This window comes from Marmota flaviventris, chromosome 10 (assembly GCF_047511675.1).
Source record: "Marmota flaviventris isolate mMarFla1 chromosome 10, mMarFla1.hap1, whole genome shotgun sequence".
Lineage (NCBI taxonomy): Eukaryota > Metazoa > Chordata > Mammalia > Rodentia > Sciuridae > Marmota > Marmota flaviventris.
In genome coordinates this window covers 72783042-72801744 of record NC_092507.1, presented here as the reverse complement: position 1 = coordinate 72801744, position 18703 = coordinate 72783042, and the positions used below count along the sequence as shown (strand labels likewise).

The following is an 18703-nucleotide window of genomic DNA, read 5'->3' as shown; positions in this document are numbered from 1 at the left end:
CCTCACCTGTCATTTTGGACAGCTCCTCTAGTTCTTTAGCCGCAGAGGGCCCCAGGGCGACTGTATGGATGATGGCTCCACTTTGCTTCACCTCATTAAAGCAGCTGCTTATAGTGTTGTCCTCCCCGTCAGTCAGCAGCACGATTTCAGCTCCATCTGTAGAGTATTTCTTCCTAATCACCTAAAGACATATTTCAGGGCATGCATTAGCAGACTTCCGGTGACCAGGGTGTTTATGAAAACTGCACTTTTATGGAACAAGAGGAGAAATTCCAGAGGAAATAAACAAAAGTATCTGGGAGCATCCATGAATCTGTTTTGCAATGGTATAATTTTAGAGCAGCAACTCACAGAGAGGAGTGCTAGGGGATGCAGGGCAGTTCTAGGGGTGGATGGTGCTAGGGATGCAGCAAAGGTTTTTCTTATTTTCTTTGCCAGGGCTCTCTTTGCCAGGCTTCCAGAAGATCCGAGACACCTTTAGAAAACATCCTCATAAGTGGGGGTTCTATTTGGGGATATTGGACACAGGGAAGATTTTTAGCTTGTATGATATTCACCAAACAATATCAACTATTTATGGCTGGCATTGGTTCTGATTGGTCATTACTCATATCATAGGAGTAATTAAAAATTTTAGTAGCCCTTCTTATTAAAGCAAAACATTTTGTTCCTATGAATCCCCAATTCCAAGTTTTTCTATGACACCTATATTTCAAATATCCCTGTTAGACTCAGATTTATAAATATTTATATATATATATATATATATATATATATATATATATAGAGAGAGAGAGAGAGAGAGAGAGAGAGAGAGAGAGAGAGAGAGAGAGAACTCATACCAAGGTTGAATAAGACTAAGATGGGTGGAAAATTAGATAAAGAATTTGTGACCCATTTAAACATATAAAGGCAAGAATCCACTCTTCCCCTAAATGAGAATGAGTTGAGAGAGAGACTCAGAATCAGAGGAAACAATCAAGCTTAGGCTTGACAACCTCCCTCTCTGGACAAATCTCAGAATGGGAAAGTGTTATAAGTAGTTGGAAGGGAAGTTAAGGGCAGAGGAGGCTTGTGCCCACTCCTTATTTGAACTCTGAGGAAGCAACCAAAGAAGGCAGCTGATAACATGGGAAGAGAGCAGAACTGTGGCAGTGGCATGTGGACGAGGCAGAGCGGAGCACCTGCCAGTTGTCATCATGGCCTTGGTCTGATCAAACTACACATTTCTGTTGCCACTTAGAGAGCTGGAACAGCTCCAATATGTATCAAATATGTGTGTTGTGTCCAAGGAGCAGGTAGAGGGCAGGGCCTGGGAAGCTAAAAAAATATGGCCCAATTTGGATTTCCTTGTCTCCCTCCTCATAATTGCTGTGTGTCCTATAAAACAGAAAGAAGTTCTCACATCTCACATCTCCCACAGGGAAGATGGAAGGCAATAGAGTTGAGTCAGCAGGTGAGAACAGGTAGTCCTGCCATGTGGCTGAGGAATGCACAACCTGGTTGGAGCTAGATGGAGGACACAGGGTGCTCAGGGCTCTGCTCCAATAGTGAGAGCCAGGGTGAGGCCAAGTCTGCTGGGGAGGACCGCTGGGCCCTGGTAGAGCCTAGAGAACAAAGCAAAGTCTTATAACCACACAGATACCACTGCCAGGAGCCCATGACAGGCCTGACCAGGGTCCTGCTGTGGGGACCAGCACAGATCTGGAGGACAGTGCAGAACCCAAGACCCTTCATCTTATTACCCTGAAGTCACATAAGCTCCTCCACCCCATGTTCAGACTCCACTGGGGAGGAGGAGCATTCTAGACTCCAGTTGTATCTCACACTCTCCCTCACTCATCTAAATGGAAAATTTTCTCATCACTACCACTCCATCTGGCATGAGTCATCTCCCCAGGGTTTCATATAGCAGGAGTTCAGTGCAGCTTACAGTGATTCCATTGGTCAGTGCTCCTACCTCACTTGCTCCTTTGCTTGAGTGACAGAGGTAACAGAACCATATGGTATCTATCTGCCTGGTCTGGAAGAGGAATTGGCTGCTAAATTCGTGATTAAAAGTACTTTTAAGAAAGTACTTCAGAGTGGAATAAAATAACCAGAGGGATAGACAACACTGAGAAATTGGTTCAGTCCAGTGTCCACATCAAACTATGTAAGCTGGAAACTACACATTTCTGCTGCTACTTGGAGAGCTGAAACAGGCCCAAAATGCATCAAATATGTGTGTTGTGCCCAATGAGCAAGCAGAAAGCAGACCCACTAAGGTGTTGTGAGGTTGTGTGACCTTAGGCCAGCCCACCTTGTTCAGCTTCCTGTTCTTTGTTTTATGTAGCTAAATAGCCCCTAAATAAATATAGGATATTTAGTACAATTAAGCATCAGGTGGTGTTAGGGCATCAAATAACTCAATTTATTTACCAAGAACATTCTGACATTGGGCCAGAAGCCTGGGAGGTAAAATGATACTCTTATTCCTAAAGGAGTTTTGTTTGAAACACATAATTAGTTATAAGACAGAAGAGCCTAGAAGTCTTAAGAGGTTTTTGGGTTTTTTAAGAGCTATAGGATTCAGAAAGAGAGATTCCTAGACAGTTGAGAGGATAAGGAATGATATCAAGAAGTAGATGGTATCTATTCTTTGAAGAATGAATGTAATCAATGGGCAAGGAAGGGAAGAGAAAGTACTGTGCTTGAGGAGGCAGCCTGGCAAACATCCAGATGCTTTGAAGTGAGCTGACTCAATTTGCTTAAACAAGGGATACCAGGAAGAAAGTCCCCAGTGCTTCAGCCTGGAAAGGTAGGTTGGAGTTTTATCACAAAAATTCTCAGGAAGTTTTACATAATTTCATTGAAAATGGGGATACATTGTTATGTAAGTGAGGGATGATGTGGTCAGATAGTCAGACAAGATCTTTAGCTATGACCCCAATACAATTGTAGTTATGGTTCCTAAGGCCTCCTGATTCAACAAATTATTTTCTTTCTTAAAAGGTCATCCAATGTCTCCCAAAGTTTGGAGAGTTCAGTTGCCTTGGAATTTCAACATTTTTGTAGCTTTTTTTTCCCAATAAAAGATAACTCTTTAAGATCCTTATGTACCTTTCCTTCATAGCACTAATTACAGTTTATGAGTATACATTCATTCATGTTACTATATGGTTAATACATCTTCCCCAATAATATTGTAAGGAGGTAGCTCTCTGTTTGGCCTTCATAGTATTCTTAGAGCCAAGAAAATATTTGGCATGTAGAATGCACACTTTGAATATTTTGAATGAGGTATACTTGCAGAAAAGTACAAAAGCATGAATGAATTAGTTAATAATAGCTTTGGAGGCCTTTTTCTTTGCATCATTTGAACTATTACTTTGTCCTTGGTTGTCTAAATCAATTAGACAGTAGGTGTGTATGGAAATTTCTTAGGAACAAAAATGGCAAACATTGGCAAACTGCTATAGGGGAATATGTCTCACAGTAAATGCCGATAGAAGCCCAGAGCAGATGGATGTCCCTCCTGAAGGTACTGTGGGTAAGCTTCTAGTGAGAACATCCCTGTCGGCGTCACTGTTAATCTGTCTGAGTTCACTTTGTACATAGGCGACACTGTCGAACATCACCATCCCAACCCAGGAGCCCTGTTCCACGGTGTGCAGCAGGAAAAGCTTCCCTGCTTGATTCATCCGGTTAAGGCGGTTAGCATTCTGAGTGGACAAACAGAAGAAGAGCAGTCAGGTTGGGGTTACAGGAAAAGACTAACAACAACAGGCTAGAGGGTTTTTGGAAGTGACTGGCTCAATGCACAGTAACTGACAAGGAGATAACTTGAGGCATGTCATACTGGAAATTTTTTCCATTTAGCAGCATCTTTGGATATAATTTTAGGACTAAAATTCCAAAAGTAAACCTAGAATACACAATCATTAAAGTACAATGCTTTAATAATAGTTCTAGATAAGTCCTATATAGGACCTTATAGACCGATAGACCTATGTATTGTCAGTGAAACAAAAAAAAAAAAGTTACGCTTATGTTATGATTTATCAGATCTTGGCTTATTAGCTGAAAACAATTTAGAAAATGAGACAGTTAATGCCAGATCACTGTATAGGTGGGCATTTCTGATGGCTGAGCTGCTATTGTAATTGCTCTGACCCTGGCAGTGTATTCATCCCAGTCAGTTCCAAGTTGTGGTCTAGATCATGTTGTACCCCTATCTATAACTAGCAACCAAACCAAGACTTGGTGACCATACCGACATGCTTCCAGATTTATCAAGGACTAAACACACAATTCGTTGTCCAATCTGCAGCAGTGAGAAAGTGGGATTAGGTGGCTGTGTTGTCATAGGAGTGGTTTTCTTAAAGTCCTCAGACTCGCGGATCACTTCCCATGTGCTTCGGAGATTGCATTTTTGGTTTTGCGAGTTTGGAGCTTCTGAGTTGTGGTTTTGTTCTGTACAGAATTCAACCACCTGAAATTGTCAATAAAATGATGTAGACAATAGTTAAGTATTTGTTAAGATATTTAATAACGTAAAACCCCTGCCTTTCTCCCCAGCCTGCCCTGCTCACCTGGAACCTTGGCTCCACTTCTTGTAGAGCACTGCTAAGGAATCAGAGCTGTAAGTCAGAGTTCCTGTTTCAAACCATATCTTTCACCTCATTGGACCCTCAATGCTCCTCAGCACCCACTTACCGGCTCTAAGTGTCTTCCTTTCTACTCCTCAAGTTTGGTATATCTCCTGATGCCATCTTATCTCTCCAAACTTGCACCACCTCACTTACCAGCACCCTGCATTCCAACCTTCAACACCCAATATTCCAGCTCCAAAATCTCCTTGGATGTCTCACTGGCTCCTCAAACTCCATGTGTTCATAAATTCCCTCATCACTTTTCTCCAGCATTATTACCATTCCTCATATGTTTCCTAACTTAATGTTACCAGTAATGCACCCAATCACTCAAATCAGGAAACTGGGAGTGTTCTTATCTGTTTTCCCCTACAGGATAACCAAGAGTGATACATTTCACTCTCCAGTTCATCTTCTTTTCCAGTGGAATCTCTAACATCCAAACCCTTACCGTTCCTCCCTCAAACTACTGCTATCTCCTATCTGTCTTTTCCATTTGTTTTCCCTCCAACTGGTCTACCCATAGCAGCCTCTTTCCTCTTACCCTTGTATATAATACCCTTTTGAGATTCACTGTTGCTCACACAACTATCAACTGGACTCCTTCACATAGCAAAATAGCAATCTCTGTGATTTAGATTGCTGCCTCACTCTCCATCCTCATTCTGTGTGTTCTTCTGTCTCTATTTTTTCCCACTATAGCCTATTAGTTTCTAAACTTGCCAGACTTATGCCTTTGCTTGTGGTACTTTGTCAAGAAGTTCCTCCTCAATCTTCTGCATTGTAAACTGTACCTTTATTTTTAGCTAGAGGTTTCTAAATGTTTTTTTAATTTTCTGTCCTTCCCTAGAGAATTTCCACTAAACCCTTTGTGGCCTTACAAGACAATGTAGAAACCTTAGCAAGTACCCTCTAACATTATAGCGCATTTATCTAAGGAAGAAACAGGTCTCATTAAATTTCACTTTCTCAAAATTTTGGCTCAGTGTCTGACAAATAACAAAAGCTCAATGTAAGTTTGAGTACTGAAAACACATCAAGTCAAACTCAGAAGGTTAAGAATTATATGTTTTCTCTCATATGTGGAAGCTGGAGAGGAAAAAGGAAAATAAAGGTATGGGGAGTGGACCTCTTAAAAATCAAAGGGATATTAGTAGAGGAAAGAGGCCAAAGTGTGGGAGGGAGAGAGAGAAGGAGGAGGAAAATGCTGGGGAGTGATATTGGCCAAATTATATTGTTATATTGTGCGCTTGTATGAATAGGTAACAATAAATCCCATCAATATTTTGGTTTATAATGTACCAATAAAAATATGGAAATAAAAATAATTACTGTTTATATTACTGTTAACTGCCTAATCTCCCTAGGTAAATGCCTTATATAACTAAGAATTTTTGTGTTTGTATGCCTTTAAGGACACTTGAAGTCATTCTAAATCCTTAAAATAAAAGCTAGTAGGAGAGAGATGGTGGAGAAGAAAGAATCGACACAGGAAGCAGTGAGGGAGACGCTGTGATTTTACCCCTGAATATGTATTCGCAGCTAGTCCCAAAGAGAATCAGGTGATTTTTCCCTAAAGCTGATGGTTTCCCTGAAAATTTCCCTACACTTAATCTTCTTGGAGCACCTGCGGGGGGTGGGGTGGGGGCAAAAATCTCTAAATTCATAAGTGTGGGGAAAAAGTTGAAAATAAGGTACTTACGGAACCAATACTTTGTTGGAACATTATGGAAGCCTTCTCAGTCTGTTGCGTTTTGGGTACGAACTCACAGTTTTGTTCATACAATCCTGTTAATTTGTCTATTCTGCAAGGTTTGGTGATACAACTTCCTCCCTGGCACTTTGGAACTCCATGGGTACCAGTAATAGCTGCTGAACATCTGAAAATGTGTTGAGGTTAGATGTTTAGGAAATAAAAAATTCCAAAGCATTATACTCTGTGTTCAGTTTCTGACAAATCGCCTTGTCTATGATTTGCTCTCATCATCCAAGAAAGATGCCCTTACATAGCAAAATTATTCAATTTTCATCAGTCATTTATGTTTTTCAGAAAGCATCTGAGGGCCTCCCAAAACAATATCAATATTTATTTCCAATAAAAAAGTAGAAAAAGAAGATTTTATTTTTATGCAGTGAAAAGCTAAGTCTAGTTTATGGATGCTGTATTAGAAAGGATCAGAGTACTTAGGTACCTTTTCATCTATTCTCATTCCTAGAAAATCAGGAGCCCTCTTTGTTTTCCCCAAAAGACTTGCTGAAATTTCCTGTTTGTTAATTTATTTTTTCTCATTTTTCCACATTGTTTTTGCATGGTTCTTGTATATTCATGGATATTTAAACTTTTTATATTGTATGTTTGATGTTTGGTGTTATGAATGGAGTGTTTTCCTCCTAGATCTTACTTTTTAATTATATTTTTTGAGTATAAGCAATACATGAATATTACAGAATATTTGGAAAATCACAAATATAAAGAATAAAAGAAAAAAGTTCTCACCATCAGAAATAAACTACTGTTAACATATGGAAGTATTTTGTGCTCTGTGTATTAGCATTAGATTGCACACACACTGTTGTTTTATGCTTTTAGAAACCTGAGTATGCTAGCATATTTAAATTTTTAATAACAATTTTAATATTCTTTCAAAATGCGATTTTAATAGTATCATCTTTTGGTACTATAATATAAATTCAAGCTAATTTATTTAATTTTGTTTATCCCCTAGTTTGTCAGTACTAAAAAGAAAGAATTAGTAAACAAAATTTATAAACTTTTGACTATATTTCCAAGTTTGCCACATGATTGACTTCCAGAGTTAAATTGTCAGATCCAAAAATTTGAATGTTTTAAAATTGATATGACTTGTTCTATCATTTCCTTAAATGAATTTTTAAGTATGAAATTGCTGGGTCAAGAAAAAATTTAGAGAATTGATAAGTATCTCTCAAATTACTTGCCAGAAAGTTGCTCCAATTTTTGCCTCTAACAACTATCCGTGGGAGCTCTCGATGTTGTGATAGTGACTTACTAGGTAATAAATGAACCTCATCTTTGTCCAACTTGCATGTCTTTGATGCTAGTAAGTATAAATATTTTATATGTTTATCAGCCATTTTTATTTCTTCTTTTGTGAATTATATATTCTTCTCTTTTGCCAATTTTTCTGTTAGGTTTCACTGAATTCCCAAAGTTCTTAATGTGTTATAATACTAAGCTTCAAAAGACATGTTTTGAAATTTTTTTTTCAAACTTCTATTTTTACTTGTTCCAATTTATGTTCGGTTTGTGTACAGCAAAATTTTAAATTAGTAAGTATTTATTGTTCTTTTATTATGTCTTTTCCCAATTCTTAAATGCACAGAAAAGCCTTCATTACATAGAGATTTGCAGTTTATTCATAGGCTTATGGTTTGCATTATCATTTTTTATATTTAATGAGTCTATCCAATTGGAAGAGTCTCTGTTAATTTTTATTCCATAGTTAAATTTTTTTTCTGGCATTTTAAGAAATACTAACTTTCCTTCTAGATTGGTAATTCAAAGTATATTAAATAGTTAATTATTATATAAACAATTGCCTGTCTGTCCACATTGTTTAATTAGTGTAGTTTTATAGTATACTTTCAAGTTTGGTAAGTAAAAGTCCCCTTTATTATGATTCTTTTTCAGAGATGATATTAATTGAATGGACCCCAGGATTTTAAAGTGAAGTAATAAAGAATGGTCTTTTGATGAGAATTTCATAAAACCTACATATAAATTTTGGTTGAAATTCATATATTAAAAGTCAATTTATCTTGGTTTGCTTTTAAATCCTTTAGAATGATTTTATAGTTTTCTTCAAATATATCTTCCAGATTTCTTAAGATTTTTTCCTATTGAATTGCTATGCTGACTGGAGTATTTTTTCCATTATATTTTTGAACTCATTATATTTCAATAACAATATATAAATATATTCTATTTTTTCTAAGTGGGCCACATATCACCTGCAAAAAAAGCAATTTTCTCTCTTTCTTTCTGGTATCCCTTTTTTTTTTTTGTACCTCCCCAGATTTATGTTGTTGCCTTGGCTACACCTTCCTAAACAAATTTAGATAACTATGATTATAATGACCATCCTTATCCTATTCCTAGGAAGTGTTTCTCAATTAAATATACTATAGATTGTTGATTTTCATAGATGTTCTGTATCATGTTAAGGAAGTAATCTTCTGTTCTGCAAAGTATTGTCATTTTTGTGATTTCTCCTAGGCTTTAAAAATAATTTAAAAGTTAGGAAGATAAGGAACAATATGTATTATTAATATATGGAAATTTCTTTTTAAGAGGACATGCTAATCATGTCCACTTTACTAATGTAGCATACATAGCCATTTGTGTGCCATTTGGAATGAAGAACATGCTGATATGTAGATATTTCTGTAATATCTCATAAAGGAATAGGTACTAATCAGACTTTCTCTCAAGGGAAGATATGGTGTCCAACCTTCTAGAAGCTTAGCAAAGGGAAACAGGAAAGGCAGACATCAGGTTTGGAATGGTGCCTATTGGCTGGGATTTGAAAGGTCAGACCAACGTATGATCATCACAGGCTGTAGTGTCTGTAGTGCCAAAGGTATATGCTGAAGGAATCTGATAGACCACGCATGGTGCATGGTTCTAGGAATCAGCAATGTACCTAGTGTTCATTTATGGCTGAAGGGTTCCCAAGAATGAGGAACAGCAATAGAAAGCTCATGCCCATAGAGCTTGTCTGTAGTAATGAAAAAGAAAAGTAGGGAACAGTAATGCTCATGTGGGAGAAGTGTGTGTGTGTGTGTGTGGGGGGGGTCAAGCCTGAGTTCTGAGCCTTTACACCATACCACCTGCTCCAGGTGGAAATGACTGTATCAAATCAAGATTGTGAATGAGGTGCTGAGGATCTAGCTCAGTGTTAGCATGTTCACTGAACATTATGAAGCCCTGGGTTTAATCTCTAGTACCACACCCCCCAACACACACTAAATAAATAAATAAATAAATAAATAAATTCTGCAAACCAACCAAAGCTGAGTACATCTCCTAAAAGAGCCATCATCTGATTAGGACTGGCAGCAGAAATGAAAAGGGTGTTGTACCAACTTTTGCTCTTTAAAAAGAGTTTATTACTTTTTAACTCAAGAATAAATGTGAAATTTTATCAAGTATCTTTATGAGAATCTATTGGAATAATCATTTATTTTTTAGCTTTACTTTAGGTACTACACTAGTTACTTCCCTAATTTCACAACATTGCTGAATGGTTGGAAGCATCCTATTGAGCCTTAGTGTGTTTCCTATTCCTTTAATTCCACCAATTCTTGGATCTTATTATCCTTTCATTTAAAATCTTTGCCTCTGATTTCTACAAAGGTGTACACAATTTTTTCCAACTCATCTGTCAGGTTTTAGTATCTGAATTATTATAGCTCTTTAAATTGGCAAGTTCCCTATCATTTATGTTTGTACTAAAGCAGTTTATATATAGGGAAACTGTATAGAAGAACTTCCCCATAAAACCATGGCAGCCAAGCATACTTTATAAATGTGATTCAGTTTGTTTTCTACTGATACTACATAGAGTTTACTTCAAACTGTAAGGTGTTTTTGTCTTATTTCTGTATTGTTTTAGTGCTGGGTATTGAACCCAGGGCCTCAAACATGCTAGGCAAGTGCTTCACTGCTGAGCCACATCCCAGCCTTTGCTTTACTATTTGGATTGTCTTTTAGCTAAGTTCCACTGTCCCTACCAGGCCCATTCATACTAACAAAAGTCCACAGAGACATCTTTCTGCCTTAAAGAGCTCCATTAGTTCTTATGTCACTGACAGGAAATGGAGACATTTCACATGGTGACTGTAGGCATATGATAGTTGGTACACTTAAGTAAAAGCCAATGATTTCTAGTTGCAAAATAGAGAACTCGATTAAATGAAGAACTTGTAAAATAAACAAAGTGGTAGTTTCATTAAAAGATGAAAAAGAATGCACTGAGAATGAATTAGAGATAGAAAACAAGACTGATACTTTTAAATTAATCAAGTTAGGGGAAAATGTTTGCATTTTAATACCTTACTGCTTGCGGTTTTCCATTGGATAAGTAGAATTTCTGGTTATCATTGTATTCTTCAAATACTCCCCATTGTAGATGAGCCCACTCATGGACAAAAACCCTACCTGTGAGAAAATATTTCAAACACCTGAGTACAATAAGAAGTGTAGCATAACCTTCTCGCACTGGAAGAAAAGTTAGTCTTCTAATGTTTTATGCTTTGTGATATTTTTTTTCTTTTTTATATTAGAGACTTTGTTTCCTGAGAATGGTCAAATATGACAAGTGTACATTTTTGTAAAATACAAATACTTATTTTGGGTCATCAGATGTTAACCAGGGACCTAGTAAATGTCAGTTGGCTCTTCATGAAATCTAAACTGCTTTCCTGTCTTTTCCTGAGGATTTAGGCCTTGCTCCTCTCCAGAGTTTATTTCCTATTGTTCCCTACCCATTTTCAAAATTCTCTGTGCTAAATTCTTGAACTTTTACATTCCAGGCTACCTCATGTTCTTGCTCATCTCTGGTTTATAGGTTTTTCTCTTCTTGGAATCCCTCTCTTTATTTCTGCCAGGATACCTCCTGTTCTTTAAAAATCAAGCTTCTGTCCACCTGGAAGCCTTCCTGGACATACTCAGACTAGACCATTTTTCTTTTATTATTCCAATTATGGTGCTTGTTATATTGTCATTCTTCCATAATCTTGCTATTTTCCCACACTGGAATCCCATTTGTGAGAACAGGCAATATGACTTTTTCTCTGCCAAATCCGGGCACATAGAGAACAACAAAGACATACATTTGACACTTTTCTGACAAGTGCTCTAGTGTATTTGGGGGTGGGGCATGGAGACACCAAAGTCTTTTGTTTGTTTTCTCTTCTTTGTCTAAGTAAAGGAAATCAAGCCAATTCTAGAGACTTCAGGTTAAAAAAATATATAATACTAGTCATTTAGTAAATCACAATTGATTATACTTGGAAAGCATACATTATAAATACTTTGTTGCTTATTTTAATATTTCCTCCAAAGACTGCTCTATATAGCTCATAAAGAAATGATTAAAAGTTTCTTTTGTAAAAGAAAATTAGGCTTTTTCTTTATCTTTTGAGAGCTGAACTGTAAGGGTATTTATTCTTTTTTGCTACTCATTGTGGCACACAGACCAGCAGCAGCAGCATCACTGGGAGCCTGTTAAAAAATGCATGTTACTGAATCCCTCTGCATGTGCACTGAATCAGGACCTGCAATTTTTTTTTAGAACCTGCATTTTGAGAAGATCTAGTTATATTTGAAAACATAAAAGTCTGAGAGTACTGTTGATATGTGCCATCTGGTGGCTACTATATGAATTGCAGGAAGAAGGTTTAATTCAGGTGAGTCTTGGATCTACAAAAACTTCATACTACATATTAAACTATTTTACAGCTATTACCTGGTACTATAATAATTTTCAAAATTATAACATTAAATTTAAATATCTTAAAAAATAAATTATGTCTGAGAAATGCACTGTTCTGAATTCCTGTTTCACATGGAAAAACATGCTTTGTCAGTTTATAGTAGTGTAATTTGGCTTATGTGGGCTACTCACAAAGATAATGCTATTGTTTATCCACTTTTAAAATATAATGATTAGATTACGAGTAATATAGTAGAATATTTTCTTTGTACCCATACCTTGTGGTCCATACTGAGTCAACTTCTTTCCTGCTAAGAAGTCAGGAGTGAAATGAATCCTTTCACCCTTTTCTCCACACCCTCCTATCATCTCAGTATATGGTTTATCATTACCCGGAGGATTAGGTTCAGCAATCAGAACATCAGCCTGAAATTTCAAAAGAGGTTTTGATTATGGCTGCCTTTCAGCAAAGAAACTGACCTTATCATGTTGGAGAATTTTGGAATAATCCGCTTGATTCTAGAGTATTTTGATTTTTTAATATCTAAATTACAGAAGAAAATTGACTTTCAAAAGAAGAACTTGACAATCTCACATTATTATAGGTTTCCAGTTTTGGTCTCACATAATCAGGTTTTGTCTTCCAGTTTTCAGGAATCAAAATGGCAACATTTTTGAAATAGAATCGTTTCCCCGTAGCTTCAAACAGGTATGGAGATGCCTGAGTCACCATATCCTGGGAAGAAAGAAAACATACACAATAATTACATCTGAAAATAGACTAAATTACCAATCATTCAAATTTACATCTGTATTTTACCTTTTAAAAGACTAAATGGAAAGAGGAAATGTGAAATATCTTTCAATAATACCATCTAAACTTTTTGAGCGTTTGCCACATACTTAGTGTCATGGTACAATGGTAAATAGTGGAGACTCTAGAGGCAAATGCTAACCCTGGATCAACCACTTCATACACACACACACACACACACACATACACACACATAAACATATTTTTTTATTTTTTCTAATTAGTTATACATAACAGTAGAATTCATTTTTATACCTCATACATAAATGGAGTATAACTTCTCATTCTTCTGGTTGTACATAGAATTATACCAGTCCTTTTAATCATATGCACATAGGGTAATAATGTCCGATTTATTCTCCTTCCTATCCCAATACCCCTCCCCTCCCTTCATTCTCCTTTGTCTAATCCAAAGTACCTCTATTCTTCCCTAGCCCTCCCCTCATTGTGAATTAGAATATCAGAGAAAATTAGCATCTGCGTATCAGAGAAAACATTTGGCCTTTGGTTCTTTGGGATTGGCTTATTTCATTTAGCAAGATATTCTCCAGCTCCATCCATTTATCAGCAAATGCCATAATTTCAGTCTTCTTTAAGGCTGAGTAATATTCCATTGTGTATATATGCCACAGTTTCTTTATCCATTTATCTGTTGAAGGGCATCTAGGTTGGTTCCACAGTTTAGCTATTGTGAACTGAGCTGCTACAAACATTGATGTGGCTGTGTCACTGTAGTAGGCTGATTTTAAGTCCTTTGGATATAAACCTAGGAGTGGGATGACTGGGTCAAATGGTGGTTCCATTCCAAGTCAACCACTTCTTATGGGACACTGGGCACTTCCTAATCCTGAGCCTTAGTTTCCCCATTTATAAAATGGAAGATATTACAGTAACTACCTGATAAGGTTGGTGTGAGGAACAAATGAAATCAAACATGTGAAGCACTAGGAACAGTGTGTACTTGGCACAAATAAGTGTTTATTAAATGTCATCTACTGGTTTCATTTCATTTGATCACTTGAGGATCAATAAATCTTTGGGAGAGTAACAGAATTAGAGAGTGTAATTCTCAAGATCTCACAGCAAATAATATAGAGAAAGCCTCAAGTGAATATAACCTCAACATCTGCTCAGTCTTGTAATAATTTGTGTATTTAATACTAAGTTAAACTAAATTTAATACTAACCTTTATAGTAGTATTTATTTTTGGTATAATACTAGAGATACAAGACAATGGCATTTTTACTTATTTTCAAATTACATGTAACATTATTAAAAACTGTAGCATTAGATGCTTCTGCAGGCTCCCTGAGATGCATTATGACAAGGCAGAGAGAGTTTTATAAGCAATTGCTGTGGAAAGAAGGCATTGGGTCAGCTAGGACTGAGAGTATAAACAGAGGAAAGAAGGGAACTCCATCATTTAGACATGAGCAGAGTAGGAGCCAGCAAAAGGGACCTGGAAGAAGCAGCTAGTACATGTGAAGGAAATCAGAATCCATGAAATGAGACTAAGACATGGGTGAAGTTAGGTTTAAAACCTAACTTCTTGCCCCTGAACAGGTACAAGAATAATGGTTGTCTTGCCAGTTGTTTAAAAAAAAAAAGGATTTTTAACAATTTATATTTTCCTCTTTTAAAAATCCTAACTTTTAACAAACACTAAGATAGCTCAACATCATGTTATTGTACAAAAATTTTTAAATGGAGTAAAAAATCACCAAAACCTTGAGATATGTATGTAAAACTTCCTGAGTATTATATTATATTAGAGTATTAAATTACACTTTGTCTTTTGAAATGTTAACTTTCAGTCTCCCAAGAGGAAGACCAAGCAGTGAAAATGCTCTTGCTTTTCATGTCTTAACAGAAACTTTTGGCATCTGTTCAAAATTTTGAGAAGATCACCTTATATCCAAATAGATATTTAACTCTGGGACTGAGAGAAGGTTGGTGGCTAATGGCTTACAGGATGGACCAAAAAGCCTTAAGGACAGGGATAGTGAACAACCGGATTCTCAGTACATGATGTGATGTAGATGCTCTGTAAATATTTGTTGAATGAATGAACAAATGACTAAATGAATGAAATGGTCATGGTGAGTGGCAAACTGGCACAGTTGTGCCAAGACAGGTGGTGCCTGGGCTCCCCTGCATTGAAGAGATTCCAAAATACTCCCATTTTGGATTGTCTCGCGTGTGTGTGTGCACGCATCTCCCTGACTCTGCCCCATCTGTGAGATTTATTCTCAGGGCTTCTCCAATGCACATCGGCAGGAGTTCAGGTACGGTGGATGGAGCGCGGCAGCGCCCTCTACCGGTCTTGTAGGTGAAGAAAAAGCTTTGAGGACCATCCGGCAGAGCAAAGTATTTAAAACCGACGTGATTCTGCAATCTGTATTTGGGGTAAAATTGGGAGTTCAAAACCCACTTGAATCAAATGTATGAAATATGATATGTCAAGAGCTTTGTAATGTTTTGAACAACCAATAAAAAAAACAAAAAACTGACTTCAAGACTGAGGAGAGTGCAATTCAGTGGTAGACCGCATGGGTGAGGTTCAATCTTTAGTGTAGGAAGGAGGAAGGAAGGAAAGAAGGAACGAAGGAAGAAAAGGAAAGAGAAGTTGACCTAGAGGCTGTCCTCAAAAGGGCGCCAAGGGGACAGTTCCCCTCCGAAAGGTTATTAAAGCAGAGATTGAGGGGTAGGCAGGAAAGACTGCAAAGCCCATGGTGACGTCCCTCAACTCTACAGATCTGAAACATCAAATAAGGAGGAATTCACTTTTATTAATGACTCAGGGACTTTGGGCATACCATTACACGTAACTTTATGTGTTCTTGTCACAGAGGAGGAAGTGGTGAAAGCCATCTTATCTCGCACCCAACCCATTTAGTATTCATTCTAGAAAGCCAATTTAATAACTGTAGTTACAAGTACATTTTCCCCAAAGATAGTAAGGTAAAAGTACTTTAAGAGCTCAAATCCAACAGATACCATTGTCCTTAAAGATCTGCATTCTCCTGGCATGTTCTTAACCCACCATCTGGCCAGAGAGAGAAACACATTGGACACATTTTCCTCCTACACTTTTCCTTGTTCATTTTTTCAAGTGTCTTCTTCATTTTTTGCTGATGCCATTTCCAAATTCACAGGAAATCAACAACTCACACAAGTTTTCTGATTATTGAGAAATTTCAAAATGTATGAATTTCCTTTACCAAAGACAGCATGATGGTATTTGGTTTAACTAGGCAAGCTTTATGACGAGCCCCCTCCACCTTCTGTTCTTCTGTTCCCCATTCCCTGATGCTGCAATACTCTACCCACAAACTCCTGGTAAGCAGAGATGCTTCTCTTTCCAAACTTCACTTTTCTGGGTTTACTTCTGCTTGGAGCAAGAAATCTTTAAGGGAGGGCCCCCTGGGCCCTTGCATTATTAACTTTCCATGTAGAGAGATAAAAGGGGATTGGTAACTTATGGCTACATCTACCCTTTATTGAGTGCTTACTATGTACCAGGCACTATGCATTTTGAAGTTATGTTTTTAAGCTGTTGAGATAACTTCAGACTGCAGAAGACATCCAAAGAATTGTAGAGTTTCTATACACCCTTCTCTCAGCTTGCCTTTATATGCATGCATTTTTATATTGGATCCTCATGGAATTCTATCAGGGAGCTACTTATTATTGTTCTCATTTTGCAGGCTAGCACTCTTACTCATTACACAACACTGCCTCTGGATGTGCTGCAGCCAGATTCCAGGACGGTCTTTTATAAGGCATTTCCCTTTTATTTTTTGCTCTTTGTGGCATGAGATCATCACTAATTCCTCCATTTGTCAGGGATTTAGGCACCTCTGCCAGAATGGGAGGCATTTTTTTTCTTCCCTTTTCCCATACAGGAGGTAACAAGGTAAGGTGTTGCCCTTCAGCAATCCTGAGAGGGCCCCTTTTTTTGAGGCTGATAAAATGCAGGGTTTCCTCCCACTGAAAAGGTCAAAGTTGTTCACAGCTTGCATCCTGGGCTTGTATTTAGCATCACAGGGAAGGGGGTTACATTTAGGAGAATAAAAAAAGAGTCTGCTGTGTCCCAGGGGTAAATCAGTCAAGAGAACTACCCTCTGTGCAATTACATTATCTGCCAAATGTAGCTAGCTAACTCTTAGTGTAAAGTGAAATAATTTTCAGTGAAATAACTCACAGTCAGTAAAAGCAGACATGATTTATTAAGTGCCAACAATGTTTCTGAGTTACATGCCTTACATTCACATCATCCCTTACAAGTATCTTAATATCCAAGTGTTATTATTTCCATTTTACAGAAGAAGCTGAAACTCATACAAAAATCTAACTTGCCAGTGTCACACAGCTGAAGTGAGAGAACTCAGCTTCTATCACAATGTTATGCTTGAGATAAAGACTATTAATTAGTAATTACCAAAAAATACCCCCAGATAATTGCCATCTGAACTTACCTTTATTTGTTGAATAAGTGCTTCATCTTCAGGCACATTGGGGTCAATTGCAATGACAATGCTCTCATAGCCATTATTGTTCAGCTGAATGAGGGAATTGCTCAGGGTCCCTTCTAGAAGGTACAGGATCAAGAGGAAGACAGAACTCTTTAATGATCCCATTGCTTTGGGAAATGTGGATTATGGAGACGTCTTTCTTTATCCCTATATATATGTAAAAATATAGACACAATTTTTCAACTTATCAAAGTTGGATTATCACAGAACTTTAACCTCTTGACCTAAAATTGTTTCATTGCATTGTCTTCAATTGGAGAATAAATATTGCTTAGAATCAAGTTGTGTACTTTTAAATGTTTCAGTTTAGGAGGAGTGTTGGGCTTGCCTTCCAGTGCGCCAGATGCTAAAGTCAGGGTGAGGGAGCCCACACCCATTCCCTGGAAACATTCATCCTTGACAAGCAGTCTGGCTATTTAAAGGTTTGTTTACTTACAAATGTTTGCCCAACCAGGGGCACTGACCCACCCAACGCTACCCCCAACCCTCACCTACCCAGGGGAGACTTGGCTGTTCTGCATTTTCAATAAGCATTCACAGTGGTCTTTATTTTTATCCTCATCAAACTTGACATAACCTCAGCCCCTCTTGATGTTCCCCTAAGTCAATCCACTTCCATCAAAAACATTAGCAAGTAATATAGGTATCATTAAATATAAGGGTAAAAAAGATAAAATCTGTGTCTCACTTTGCAAAGAGAACTCCTTCCCTGTCCTTATAAAATTCAGGGTTTCCTCCCACTGAAAAGGTCAAATAGACAAAGATCTCTGCTTTGTCTATTCCACATTTCCTACCAATCAATAAAGCTTAAATTAATATTTACTTTGCTGAAATTAAATGTTACTCCAAACATCAATTTTAAACTGTCAGCTACTTTGTAGATTCTTTTAAGTTTGCTGAACCTCCCATGAAAACCCAAATTAACCACCACTTTCGTGTATTCAAATTACTCAGAAATATCCCTTATCCGAACTTAATTTGGCCTTCATGGAGTGATAAGCACCAATTTCATCTTGTATTTCCCTTTTCTTTGGTTCATTAGTTCATAAAAATTAATTTAGTACCTAAATTTGAGCAACTGAAAATGTAGCATTGAAACAGAGAAGTACTAAATTATAAAGTGGTTGTCCAGATCATCCAAAATATGTCTTTATACAAAAAAGATGAAGACATTTGGTATACATACCAAATGAAAATTTTAGGTTACAAAATACCTCAGACACCCAACTTTATGTATCTTTACC

At 37.2% G+C, this 18703-nt stretch overlaps 1 protein-coding gene across 1 annotated transcript in view; it reads right to left on the bottom strand.

Annotated features, from left to right (window-relative positions):
• Window positions 1-18703, bottom strand: part of Clca1 (chloride channel accessory 1) — a 44894-nt gene that overhangs the window by 11736 nt on the left and 14455 nt on the right. The window contains exons 2-9 of the mRNA XM_027935220.2: window positions 17403-17606; window positions 12705-12845; window positions 12388-12535; window positions 10728-10833; window positions 6337-6514; window positions 4256-4474; window positions 3477-3704; window positions 7-181 (exon numbers count right to left, since the gene is read on the bottom strand). Of these exons, the coding sequence (XP_027791021.2) occupies window positions 7-181; window positions 3477-3704; window positions 4256-4474; window positions 6337-6514; window positions 10728-10833; window positions 12388-12535; window positions 12705-12845; window positions 17403-17564 (1357 nt within the window). The 5' untranslated portion in view covers window positions 17565-17606. The remainder of the gene's footprint in view (window positions 1-6; window positions 182-3476; window positions 3705-4255; window positions 4475-6336; window positions 6515-10727; window positions 10834-12387; window positions 12536-12704; window positions 12846-17402; window positions 17607-18703) is intronic.